The 14,263-nt window shown below is 41.5% G+C and overlaps 1 protein-coding gene across 9 annotated transcripts in view; it reads right to left on the minus strand.

Annotated features, from left to right (window-relative positions):
* hspg2 (heparan sulfate proteoglycan 2) overlaps positions 1-13,665 on the minus strand; it is a 153,736-nt gene extending 140,071 nt beyond the window's left edge. For 7 of the 9 annotated variants that reach the window (XM_077512050.1, XM_077512046.1, XM_077512048.1 and 4 more), the window contains exon 1: positions 9,988-10,493. In XM_077512050.1, coding sequence (XP_077368176.1) covers positions 9,988-10,044 — 57 coding nt within the window. In that variant the 5' untranslated portion in view covers positions 10,045-10,493. Of the gene's footprint in view, positions 1-9,987; positions 10,494-13,027 lie in introns of those variants that run through there. The other 2 variants (XM_077512051.1, XM_077512043.1) reach the window with 1 other exon arrangement.
* Positions 13,666-14,263: the final 598 nt, after the last annotated feature.

Raw genomic sequence — 14,263 nt, forward strand, 5'->3', positions numbered from 1 at the left:
CAAGCCACCTATAGCAATTAATGCTTATTGATTGATTGATTGAACATATAAACATAAAAACAAACAGCATAGAAACAAAAGTTAAAAAAGAAAAGAAGAAAAGAAAAAACAAAAAACAAACTCATCATAGTTTTACATGTTCAAAAGGGAGTAGGAAGAAGTTAAAAACTTATCTAGTCCTACCACTCATACATTATACATTTAAACTTATTTCATTATTAATAGAATACTAGGTTAATATTTTTACAAATAAAATGATGCGTGCATTATCCAGCAACATATGTACATGAAATTCCGAGACATATACCATAATACATTTAGAAATCATATACTCATACTCATTATATACAATTTTCATGCTCTTATTTGACATAAGTAATTTTGTTTTAACTTTGCTTTTAAACTATTTTTTAAACTCAACAAGTGAGTCACATCTTTTCAAGTCAATTCCCAAATTATTCCATAAATTAACAACTTTTACAGAAACACACCATTGCTTAATATTTGTTCTTGTTTTGTTTTTTTTGTACACACCTTATATCATAAGGACTGTGTCTAATTTCAAACAACGTCTGAGTACTATAGCAGAGTAGATTATTATATACTTTGTACATTATTTGTTCTATTTTAAACTCAACCAAAGTCATAAAATTTCATTGTATTTAATTTGATGACTAATGGATGTGTTGATTCTGTATATTTTGATCGATTAATAATCCTTATGGCTCTTTTTTTGCAATTTGAAAACAGAGTTAAGTGTTTGTTTTATATGCATTTCCCCAGATTTCCACACAATAGGTCAAATATGGTAATAATAATGAACTATATAATAAATATATATAATGAGTTCATGTTCAGGACAGTTTTATAGAGTATCCCGATGATTTTTGACATTTTCCTTTTAACATTTTCTATATGTGGCTTCCAACATAATTTATCATCAATTGCTTATTGCTGCATATTAAATTAAGTGATAAGAAAAATAGCTTGAACTTACCAACATAAATTGCAAATGGCGTCACTGTGACGAGTCGTTCATACTTCTCAAGAATAATTAATAGGTCATTAATTTTCATTTGTGACAGTTGGCTTGTGCATTTCGAACGTGAAGACGTGTATATTGAGATATGCTACCAGTCCGTATGCCATGAGAGTTGCATTCATCAACTGCCCATCCCGAGTTTATCAGACAAGAATTGAGAGAGAGGCGATGGCGAGATTAAAAAAAAAATTAAAAAAATGTACGTGTGTCTGGAGAGGGGTTGGAGGGTTGTTGTTATGTCTGGTGGGGCAGCAACTCAGACAGGAAAAGCTTCTTCTTCAAACTACATCAAGATGCATCTACAGTTGTCATGTGTGAGGGTTACACTTGATTTAGCTCTAAACATAATCACACATATTTGTTATTCTACTGTGTTGCTGAATAAAACATTTGATTTGGCTACGTGTTGCTTCGTAAAAACGCTTCTGTGGATTTTTAATTCCTGATCCTCAGACAACGGTCGAGCAAACAAGCCACGCGGGTGGGTTGATACGCAGGTCGAGACTTGTTGTACAGTTAAGAGGAAGCCTCCGCTAACAACAGGGTCGTATTTATTCAACTTATAAAATGAAAGACACAAAAGAGCAGTGACATTCTTTTGGAAAAAAAAAAAAAGAAAAAAAAAAAAAGCTTGAGCGCAATCCTGCTCCACTTCTCCTGAAAAAGGGGCAACAACTCCAATCGGAAGAGTAGTGAGGAATATTCAAACAGGGAACGCGACACATAAGACAATGCGGCGGCGGCTTCTTAGATATACTTAGAAAAGACAATGGGTGACTACGGAGCGGCTTCATTGGCCGCATTACACTCAGCTTAGCATTTCAATGGATCGCCACTAAGTGCATACAAAAAAAAAAAAAAAAAAAGAAAAGCCTGTTGCTGGTGGTCCCTTGTAGAAAGGGCAAAAAAACAAGGCTAGATAAAACAATCACTCCTGTTGAGTCAGAGCAAATTCCAAAGGAGAGGGCAGAGTTTTACAACCTAAACACATACATCAAGTTGTGATTTGCCACACGCAAATACTTTCTGACCATTCGCTACTTTTATTGCCCTTTATTGCTGCTGCTGCTGCTGCTTGTCCTCAAGTCATCTGCGACCCGATTCTGAACTCTGTCGGGGTTTTAGTGCACCTGTAGCTTCATAACGCAGGAATGAGGATGATAATATAGGAGCCGACGGGCACATTTGAACTTTGGATGTAACGATATCCAGACATCACGATACGATATTATCACGATACGATAATTGTCGCGCTATTGTGGGGAGGACGGCGATACAAAAAAAAAAAGGTCACAATATTGTAAAAAAAATATTGTGCTTTTGTACATAACAGCAATGCATATAAACAACCTACAATCATGAATAATACGTAATAAATAAAGTCTATTATTATTATTATTATTATTATTAACCCATTCACTCCCAGCCACTTTTGCAAGGCCCACAGAATATTGTGTTCCATTTCTATCATAACATGGAGCCTACCAAAAGAAAGATTAATGTCTCTTCTTTCATCAGGAAAAAGAAAGTATGTTTCTATCTGTTTCCCTTTTGCAGCAATTAGCATTAGAAGAGAGCTAAGTTTCATCAATATTCATATTCCTGGTGAAAACACTGACAAAAAGAACTTGTTGCAACATGTCATGGCTTGATCTCTTATACTCTGCTGACACCATGTCAGAAGCTGCATCAAAGCCTTCTGCATGCTCTTGCATTAAAAAACAAAAAAAACAAAAAACGTTTTTACATGTTTTTGGGAGGGAATGACAAAATATTTAAAAACGTTTTTACACATTTTTGGGATTGAATGAGTTAATATTGAGGCACTCACTTGCACAAATCACAAGTAAACATGTATTGCGTTCCCCCTTCATCTGACCATTAGCGTGGATTTTAAACAATAGAAGGGCCAAAACATGCCTTGCAAAAATTAAACTGCATGAAAAAAATAGCCACCAGAGGGTGCTAGAATGGCACAAATGGAAATCAACGTGACCTTTTAACAGATGTGCTAACGTTTAATATTGCGACATGGCGACGACGATATATTGTGGCAGTTTTAATATCGCGAGATCACGATATTGCCGTTATCGTTCCATCCCTACATTTGAATTTTGGATTCCTGGAAATTGTCACATGCGCACTATTTTGATGATTACTTACAACACATTTGAACACTTTTCAAACAGAGAACAGGACTGAAAATCAACATCATTTGTCTTTTCTTTATTATTTCCGCTGCAGATACTGGCATGAGCAGGTGGCCATTTCCATGAAATACGGCAGTGTGGCCGCCATATTGGATGTGGCCTTCGCATGAGCCATAGAATCGGCACGTTATATTATTATCAAATGGCGTTATACAGTCAAAAGTTACGATGAAGTATTAATCCCATGGCTTGACGATGCATCTCAGAGGAGAAAATAAACGAGGCATCTTCACATCGCGTCACTTTGCCACATCCAATAAACTGCCCCGCGCGCCAGACTTGCAACTGGGAATGAAAATAGGGCCCGGAATGCCGAAAATGAACACGTAACAGACGAGAGTTGTCACATGTTTCGAGGTCTAAGGCCCAACACGCACTGAGAACACAACTGAACTATCGACACAACTATTTTCAACAGTGCTTATCCTGTTCAGGGTCGCAGGGGTGCTGGAGCCCTTCCCAGAGCGCTCAAGCAGACACTATAGTGAAACTTTGTGAGCGTGCGCAATACATAGGAAAAGGCCCTACTTTGTTCAGAGGTGCAAATGGAAAGAGTGGGACGGTAGTTACAATGAGAAGCAACGGAGAATATGCGCACACATGTCGGCACATGCACAGTGCTGCTGAGGTGCAGCCCTGCCTATGTGGAGTCTGCGGCTTTGCCCTGCACGGATGCAGTGATATGCACAAAAAGTGAAGCGTGACTATCACAGTGCCAACCTTTATTTAAAAGGGGAAGTCAACCTCAAACATTTCTTGACAATAATAAGTTATATGTGACCTCACTGGTCTAAACTTGACATTCTGATGCATGTTGCTTTTGTGGAATAGAACTTCAAATCCAGCTGGTTTTTTTTCATCCATTTCAGGGGGCGGCCATTTTGACACTTGCTGTCGACTGAAGATGACATCACAGTTGCTCAGGGCTCAGGCAACGACCAATCACAGCTCAGCGGTTTTTCGGAAGCTGTGCTGTGATTGGTTGTTACCCGAGACCCGCGCAACTGTGATGTCATTCTCACTCGACAGCAAGTGGCAAAAATGGCCGCCTTGTGATATTGATAAAAAATTGCCAGATATTGCTGCTTAACTCATATTCCACTATCGCAATATTTTAACCAGAAATAACGTATTTAGAAATGATTAATTTAAAATAATCTAATGCATACTTTGACATTTGCTGACTCTTTTTTTTTAAGTAAACAAGATAAATCTACCTCTATTTTATATCAACTCATTTGCTCTCAATAACTTATAAATACGTATTTTTAGTTTCCCAAAGACGTATTTATTCGTTTTTTGCTTTTGTTTTCATGCGAGAGCATTCAGCCTCTCAACTGCAAAGAACGGTTGCAGAAATGGTAGTTATTACACAAACGGCCAAAAGGTGGCAGCAGAGCAAAGGAGATCAACCAGGGCCCATGTTGGAAAAAAAAACGCAATTTCAAATTTGTGAAAATTGATTAAACTTGTCTATATTCTAATGCTAATTGCTGCAAAACGGAAACAGATAGAAATATCCTTTTTTTTCCTGATGAAAGAAGAGACTTTAATCTTTCTTTTGATAGGTTCCATGTTTTTATAGCAATAGAACACAATATTCTGTGGGCCTTGCAAAATCAGTCAAAATCCAGTAAAACAGCCGGGAGCCAACGGGACTGCGAAATGTGAAAATGGCGGCGAGCGAATGAGTTAATGTTGAGATTGGCCCATCTCAATTTGAAATAAACCTTGATGACTCATCAAATCACATCTGTGACCTCCACACGGAACCGAGTCACACAACAAACCAGTCTGCTTGAGGAGTCGGCGCGCCGCTTCAGCGCGGCCTCTTGCCACCGGCCAAGATGGCTTCTCTGCTGGGCTATAACTCAACAACGCAATGTTTACTGAACCAAGTCTTCAAGCAATTAACGTGAACGGGCTCCCCTTCTGTTCAAACGATGGAGTGCGGCTGGTGTTTGCACTCACTGCTGTGCTCGCAATGGGAACGAACCACCAGCTAGTCTGAATCAACAAAAGAGCCGCACATCAACTCTTACCTCGTCAATGAGTCAGATATTGCGGAGCAAAAATAAATCAAGAGTTAAAGTTGTCAGGTTGAAATAGTTTGATGTTTGATGGTTGGGTGACAGCGGAGAAACAATTTACACCAATGGCACACATGCAAGATATACTGTCAAAGGAATTCGGGCCACCCCCACCCCCGGCCGACTCGAGTCCAGCCCACCCCAGCAATCAAGTCAGGGGACACTTTGTGTCACTTTGGAGACAACACAGAGCCAAAAAGTCTCAGCAACCGTGTGAGCCATGACACAAACAAGTCACGTGACCCGAAACAAGTTAAGCCAAAGCTGATAAATTACAAAAAACTTTGCACTCTAACGTTGATTCTAGGGGTGTTAAAAAAAAATCGATTCGGCAATATATCGCGATGTTACATGGCACGATTCTCGAATCGATTCAATAGGCGGCCGAATCGATTTTTTTAAACATCCACTTTTGATGGAAAAATATTCAACAAAACGTCTTACTTACGTTTAGGGTTCATAGAAAAATGTTAAATTAATTCATGGAAGATTAAGCCTTAATATTTTATTAAAAAGCTGTTCAAATATGAAACAACCTGTTCAATACAGTGACTCACAGTTATGACTTAAGTTTCAGATCAATAAATAAAACATGTTCATGCAAATCTTACAGTGTACATGTACAAGTTTACCGGTTAGTATTTTCTAAATTTGAGTAACAAAATCGCAACAATAGATGAATAAATTTGTGTCAGGATTAATCGGTATCGAATCGAATCGTGACCTATGAATCGCGATGCGAATCGAATCGTCAGGTACGAGGCAATTCACACCCATAGTTGATTCTAGGGCTGGGTTTTGCCACCAACCTCACGATACGATAGGTATCACGATACAGGGGCCACGCTCGATACGTATTGCGATACATATGGTAGCCCACATAAGATGCATTTTATTTCATTTTTTTTTAAACAAAAAATTGGTACACTGACACACGTGCCATGTTAAGTTTAAGTCAATAAATGTTGATATTTTTCCTCTGCTTTCATTTTTCTTAGCAAGACACAGTGTCCAATCAGTGGTGACCATTAATTGAAGGCAATTAACTTCAAAGACGCTGCTGGTTTTTATTTTTTTTAGGTACAGTGCAAGCTGCAAAACCAAACGTTAACTGCCAATTTAAACTTAACGCGCAATATCGATTCTGATGCCAGCGTATCGATACGTGTATTGTAATGAGGCCCGCGAGGTCTTGTCCGCTGAGAATTTGCACCGACTTTGATTTTTTTGGTTTGCTGATGTGCATGACCCCAAACATTCCAGCAGGGTGGGAGGATTTGCCCGTGGCGACACCGTCAGTGCTCGGGGCTTAAAACTAGTGTTGTTCCGATACCGATACTGGTATCGGCAGAGGTGCCGATACTGCATAAAAACAGTGATATCGGTATCGGTGACTACTCACAAGTAACATGCCGATACCATTAATTCCAACGCTAATATAGGATTTTGGATGCAGAATCTTGAGTCTTGTTCGTCCACGACATTCACTGATATGTGACATGTTCACTGCATGCCGATCTAAGATATCCTATTGGCCCTTGAATGCTCTCAACCAATAGCAGGACAGATTTTTCATGTTGAGGGGAAAAAAAACACAAGTATCGGTATGGTATCGGTATCGGCCGATACTGCAAAGCTGGGTATTGGTATCGGGGGCCAAAAAACGGCATCGGAACAACACTACTTAAAACCCCTTAAAATTCGGATGGTCTCTGGTGGGCAAACATTCTTAAAAAATATATATAAACTATGCCGATACTCTAAATGGTTCAGGAACAGCTTCAAACTGATTTTGAATGCAACTCTTTTTTTTTTTTTTTTTTTTTAAAGCATTTTCGGCAAAATTGCTCGTATGATATTAATCGAATCCTGGAACAGGGAAGCCTGCTGCCGTAGTTCAAAGCCACCATAGAGGAAACGTATGGCTCGTGGTTCCAGATAATTCAATGATGTTTCGGTATGTTTGCGGCCGGTGCTGGATCGAGGCCGCGGTTCAAGCGCGGACGACTTTACCTGATGCCTTCTGGCGTCTGTAACTACACAAGACGCGTCTCGGCATGTCACTGCCGGTTGGCAAAAATGCTTTCAGAATATACTTTGGTGTAGATGAAAGATGTGGATGTCTGTTCAACGCTGTTCAAATCGGCAATGGGAGGCCGATATCGCAGCCGCGACAGCTGGTACGGGTATCGGGCCGATACCGGCCTTTTTTCAAGTACTCGAGTACTGGTGACGCAGACGAGTTACTTAATTAGTTAACGCTTTAACTTTGACAGCACTACTTTTAACTGATGAGAGAGAGAGAGAGAGAGAAAGAGAGCAAGAGAGAGAGAGAGCAAGAGAAAGAGAGAGAGCGAGAGAGAGAAAGCGAGAGAGGGGGAGAGAGAGAGAGAAAGAGCGTGCGTGCAAATACGTATAAATTTATACTCATTAATTCACCTAAAACCTTATAAATATCCCATTACCCTTCGCCTTAACCAGGTACTTCAGAATCTTGCCAGAGTCGTGAGGTTCAAATGGTCAGGAGACCAGAGAAAAGGTCAGAAAAAATAAAGAGAAAAGAAAGATAAATCAAAGTGAAATCCAGCACCGACCAAACACTTCCTGCCTTCCCCATGGTTACAAAATCAAAGTCTTACGCCAACCCCGGAAGCCTCTAAATTCCAGCAAATTAGCGAGATCTCAAGACCAGAGGAAAAACTAAAGAGAGGAAGGAGGGAAGGATCGATAAGGCAGAGTGAGATCCATAGAAGCCAGTACATCCAATCCATCAAAGTGAAATCCAGCACCAACCAAACCCCTCCTGCGTGGTTACAAAACCAGAGTCTTATGCCAACCCCAGAAACCTCAAACTTCCAATAAATTGAGATCTCAAGTGACCAGAGGAAAAACTAAAGAGAGGAAGGAGGGAAGGATAGATAAAGCAAAGTGAGATCCACAGACACCAGCACCCACTGATTCAAGGGGCTGTGGGAGGGAGAGGCAACTTCTGTTTGAGTTTCAGTAGATGCTGGTGCGACGGATCTGGCATGCATAAGGACCACCACCAAAGAAAGAAGCCGTCAACCGCGGTCCAGCAAAGCCAGCACCGCCCCCCCTCCCCCGAAATCCCCAGGCCGCGGCAGCACCAAGGCCACCCCCAAGCCACCCGAGCGGACACCGGTCGGCGAGCCGACCCAGACGCCCGGAACACCCCCGCCCCACACCCCCGAGCCCAAGGCTGCAGAACGAGGCCCGGCGGGCGCCCCACAGCGCCCCACCGGTCCCCAGCCCCCATCCCCCCACGACCCCCCCGCACCCCACCCAAACCCGCCACGACCCAGGCCCCACCACCCCCGGCCTTTTTTCAAGTACTCGAGTACTCGTGACGCAGACGAGTACAAGCGAGCGATGGCGGAGGGGGACGACGTTAAATGAGTCCTCCTTGCCTGTAAGTGGCGCTAGCTTGCAGCAGTTTTTCCACCAAAACTTCACCGCTTTGGAAATACTTCAAAATTGGGAATCTTAAACTAAAAGAGCATTTTTTGTGTTTTATTTTGAGCGTTAAGACGATTGAAGAGTGACTGTGCTGGGTTTTTTTGTGTCAAAATTAACTCAACTCAACTTTATTTATAAAGCGCTTTAAGAACAGACGTTGCTGTATACAACATGCTGTACATAAACATCAGTTTTGCAATAAACAAGAACAAAGCAGACATTTTGAAGTTGAAATTAAAGGAAATATATTTGTTTAAAAATATCTTTTAGTGATTTTTTTTGTCAAAATGTACTACTGGTATCGGCAGTTGGTATCGGTAAGTACTGAGGGTCTGAGTATCGGTATCGGTCTGGGGAAAAAAGCGGTATCGAACATCCCTACTTTTCAGTGTACACATACTCTCATCGAAGGCATACTTTATAAATTTTGCGATTTTCAGGAGTACAAAGTTAACTCATTTACTCCCAAAAACGTTTTTGTCTATCATAAAAAGATTTTTTTTCCATGTACAATTAACACTTTGAAAAAGGCTTTTTTGCAAGTTATCAAATTCATTTTAAACATTTTTTTTACTACTGAAAACTGGCAAAATTCGTTAAGTATCCCTTAATTCAAGAAATAGTATATGAAGTTCATACACTGAGTGTTGAAAGCATCAAATTGTAATCATAACAAATTCGTAATTAATACAAAAACGTAATCAATGCTGGCTAACCCAAATACAAAAAAAATATCTGTTTGTTTCGATTTCTTTTTTTGCCAGGTTTTTACCGCACGGCTTTTTTGATGCTTGTGTGAGTGCTTGATGGTTGAAGCCGAGACAAGAATTAAGGCCGTGCATGTCTGACTATGAATAGCTTGTTTCTGTGGACAAACTTAGAGCAGCCTCACTCCAGACGACTCTTCTAATTTGTCACTTTTAAAAAAGCATCCTCGCATGCTGCAGTGGAATCTGTAATACAGCCCACCTTGCATGTGAGTGCTACTATTCAGTATTCACCTGTGTAGTAAAATATCAGTTCGGTGCCTTTAAAAGTAAATAAAAGTCAATAAAAGCTCCTCTTATTGCTTACAGGAGGTATATGCGATTACTCATATATCATAATTAGAGAGACGTCGCACAAGAGCAGTTCAAGGGAAGAAAAGTCACAGAAATTCATTACTTACAGTAACCAACTGGCATGAGAGTAATAAATATAGAAGTCCATAGATCCAAGAGCCCATTTTCCTCCAACCCAGCACAGGCTGCAACTGCCGGCGAAAGTGGAAACAACAAGGTCCTTCTCTCCGCGACTCCTGCGCCTGGTCCGCGTGTTTCTTCCGGGGACGAAATCACACGTCTCCTCGGCGTCCCGTCACCCGTCCGGACTGCATCAACAGGTGCGAAAAAGAAAAAAAGAGGAGTGGGAGATCCTCTCTTTGATTTGGCTTCTTTTTCTTTTTCTTTTTTTGCGTTCGGCGATGGGGCACCAAACGTGCGCGCGCTGCTCTGTGCGCTTCAACACTGTGTGAAGTGGTCGCGGGGTGGGTGAAAGCACTCTTTGCAAGTCACTCACTGGGAAGTCCTGTTGTGGGACGGAACAGCGCACTGGGAAAGTAAAAAAAGGCGGAATGGAATTCAGGGAGCCGGTGGCTAATCTCGGTACTGGCCTGGGAGAGACACTTCCGGAAAACGCAAATCAAATCCTCCCTCCCTCCCTCCCTCCCTCCCTCCCTCTCTCTCTCTCTCTCTCTCTCTCTCTCTCTTTCTCTTGCTCTCTCTCTCTCGCTCTTTCTCTCTCTCGCTCTCTTTCTCTCTCTCCCCCTCTCTCTCTTTCTCTCTCGCTTTCTCTCTCTCGCTCTCTCTCTTTCTCTTGCTCTCTCTCACTCTTTCTCTTGCTCTCTCTCTCTCTCTCTCATCAGTTAAAAGTAGTGCTGTCAAAGTTAAAGCGTTAACTAATTAAGTAACTCGTCTGCGTCACCAGTACTCGAGTACTTGAAAAAAGGCTGGGGGTGGCTCTGCCCCCCCCCCCGTTGTCTGCTCGATAGCGGTTGCGTCTTGGCCGCTCCCTGGGCCCCCTGTGGGGTGCGGTGTTGGGGTGCTGGGGTGTGTTCGGGGGTTTGGGGGCTGGGGGTGGCGGGGCCTGGGTCGTGGCGGGTTTGGGTGGGGTGCGGGGGGGTCGTGGGGGGATGGTGGCTGGGGACCGGTGGGGCGCTGTGGGGGCCCGCCGGGCCTCGTTCTGCGGCCTTGGGCCGGGGCTGGGGCGGGGGTGTTCCGGGCGTCTGGGTCGGCTCGCCGACCGGTGTCCGCTCGGGTGGCTTGGGGGTGGCCTTGGTGCTGCCGCGGCCTGGGGATTTCCGGGGGGGGGTGGCGGTGCTGGCTTTGCTGGACCGCGGTTGACGGCTTCTTTCTTTGGTGGTGGTCCTTATGCATGCCAGATCCATCGCACCAGCATCTACTGAAACTCAACAGAAGTACCCTCTCCCTCCCACAGCCCCTTGAATCAGTGGGTGCTGGTGTCTGTGGATCTCACTTTGCTTTATCTATCCTTCCCTCCTTCCTCTCTTTAGTTTTTCCTCTGGTCTCTTGAGATCTCGCTAATTTGCTGGAATTTAGAGGCTTCCGGGGTTGGCGTAAGACTTTGATTTTGTAACCATGGGGAAGGCAGGAAGTGTTTGGTCGGTGCTGGATTTCACTTTGATTTATCTTTCTTTTCTCTTTATTTTTTCTGACCTTTTCTCTGGTCTCCTGACCATTTGAACCTCACGACTCTGGCAAGATTCTGAAGTACCTGGTTAAGGCGAAGGGTAATGGGATATTTATAAGGCTTTAGGTGAATTAATGAGTATAAATTTATACGTATTTGCACGCACACGCACGCAAACGCACGCAAACGCACGCACACATACACACCAAAAAAAAAAAAAAAAAAAGAGCAATGATGATAAGACGTTGACTCGGTAAGACTACCGAATGAACAATTCTGAGCTCTTTTTAGGAGAAAAAAAAAAAAAAGGCTGGTATCGGCCCGATACCCGATACCTCGTATCGGTACTCGCCCATCCCTAATTGTTATATATGTTTCTAATACATTTTTATTGAGTTGATTTCACGCTTTAGAATAAACTTTGTAACTGTTTGCGCTAAGAGAAAAGGAGGGGAGGTGACAAGTGCCAAAGAGATGATCTGATTGGCCAGTTGATTGACAGCAAAAAAAAAAAAAAAAGTTAGCAAACAATTCAGGCTCCATCCACATATCCAGTTCTTTTTCTTTTAAAAGTCAATACCGGCAGGACTACCTTCTGCTTTGTGCCCTACAACAAAGAATTTCTTCTGATTTGATCTCGCAGCCTACTAACGAGTAACGACGATGGCTATAGGGGAAATGTATTGGGCTACAGCAATACATTTACTTTGGAAATTGCCAGAAATAAATATAACAAAGTACAAGATATGACAATTCAATTATGTACAGTCGCAAAGTATTTCTACTGTGCTACGTTACAAGACTGCTCTTGAGGAAAATGCTCAACATTAGCATTGATTTACAACCGTTACCATAATTACAGTAATACTAAAATCAAATTGATATTTAAATGCAATTATACTGTATTAAATTGTAAAGAATTTATTCAACAGTAGTGCAAAATGTTTTTTAGTTAATTTATTTTTTGTTTTTTTCAGTTAAATTTTATTTGGCATCCTAAAACTATATTTCCAATTTATTTTCTCAGTCCCCCGATGTATCGGTCAATCCCCCATTTAGTCCTGGAAAGCAAAAAAATAATAATAATCCTGGAGCTGTCCCTGGTATGTTAGAATTTCAAAATTAAATTATCGGTAAAACAATTTCTCTTTTATTATAAAATGAGTTTTAAATTGATATTGAGACAGTTTTGCGATCCTAGTTTGTGGTGTACTGTGTAGTTGATATTGCTGTGGGCCTGATGATGTTGGGAAATATAAAAACAAAAATAAGGAGGGGGTCAAAAGTCAATTATTCATGTTTTTTGGCTATCGTGTCAGCACTAGTCCACAAACCATCATGGGCTTTTTGCTTCTTTATATAGGATATATACCAAGGGAGCATTTATTCATCCTGCATGGTGAGATATTTATTTTATTATCCACATAATTCCCACTGGGTTTAATGAAACAGGGTAATAAAATATCATACATGAAAAATATACACAACCTGTGTTTTTTTTTTTTCAGACGATTACTCACATTAAATGAATTCTTGATCATCAAGCGACCTCTAGTGGAGGAAAAAAAAAATCCATACTCCAAAATTGGAACGAGTCCGAGTTGTGGAAGAGAGAGAGAGTTCAGTGCCTCTTTCATGAGATTAAAAATAATGGCACTTGAACGGTGCCGCCAGAGTTTGCAAACATGTGGGCATAATTGCCGAGCCAATGCAGAGGGTTCGAATGAATCCACTCATTGTGTCTGTAGCAGTCAGTGTGAAGAGCAACTGTTACCACCAGATTTGTCACAACAGCTGCTGCCAATTAAAGGCTGAGGCCTGGATAGAAATAGAAATGAGCTGCACTTACATGCTCATCAAAACTAGCCCCCAATATACCTATCAACAACAGATCACAGCACTTAGGTGTCTCGTTTTTTTACAGTCTTAAAATATGAAGATCTTTGACTCAGCAGTTCCAGCCTGTTAGCAATTATGGAAAAGTTGCGTCATTCATGCAGCACGGGAAGAAACCTTCCTGCGAACCAAACCCACGTCGCTTAAGGGGGCACCGGGAGACAGAGAGTGACACTGTAGTCTTCTTTTTATTATCAGTTTTCACACACTTTTCGTTATTTCTTACTCTAACCACGCTTCCCTCTCAACCGTACTCCCTCTCTCTCTCGCTTCCGCTTCCGCTTCCACTCACGCATGCGCACTGACTACTCGCGTCTCTTTCCACCCTCAGTCACACACAAGCCAATCTCGACCACCCGCAACAATTACTGTATCATTGTAATTTGCAGTTGTGTAGAACTACAATGCTACAATTTAAATGTTGATAATGTCCCTCCTCTAGCAGTTTCAATACAAATTGAGCATCTTTTTGGGCACAAGTTGCTTGCATTAGTTGTTTTCCATACTGTGATGCCAAATTAATATTAGCCTTCATTATATCAGGCCTTTAGTGATATATGTAGGTTAAAGTATGTTATCTTTAGTTAGGCAGGGGAAAGCATAACCAAGATGACTTGTGTCATTGATAGCCCTTTTAATAAACAACAACAAAAATAAATATGGACACATAGGTGAAATGTTATGTTTTATGTATGTTGGGACGAGTTGAAGCCATCTTCAAGGTATAACCAGGAAGTAAACAGCTCTGGTCATGTGATTATTCCAAACATGTGCAAATGCATACATTTCATCCAAGCAATGTATTCTGACAATATATACTTCAAATATTTTGAAAGATTACCCATTTTAGAGCCCTTGAA

This window comes from Festucalex cinctus, chromosome 2, assembly GCF_051991245.1.
Source record: "Festucalex cinctus isolate MCC-2025b chromosome 2, RoL_Fcin_1.0, whole genome shotgun sequence".
In the NCBI taxonomy this organism is placed as follows: domain Eukaryota; kingdom Metazoa; phylum Chordata; class Actinopteri; order Syngnathiformes; family Syngnathidae; genus Festucalex; species Festucalex cinctus.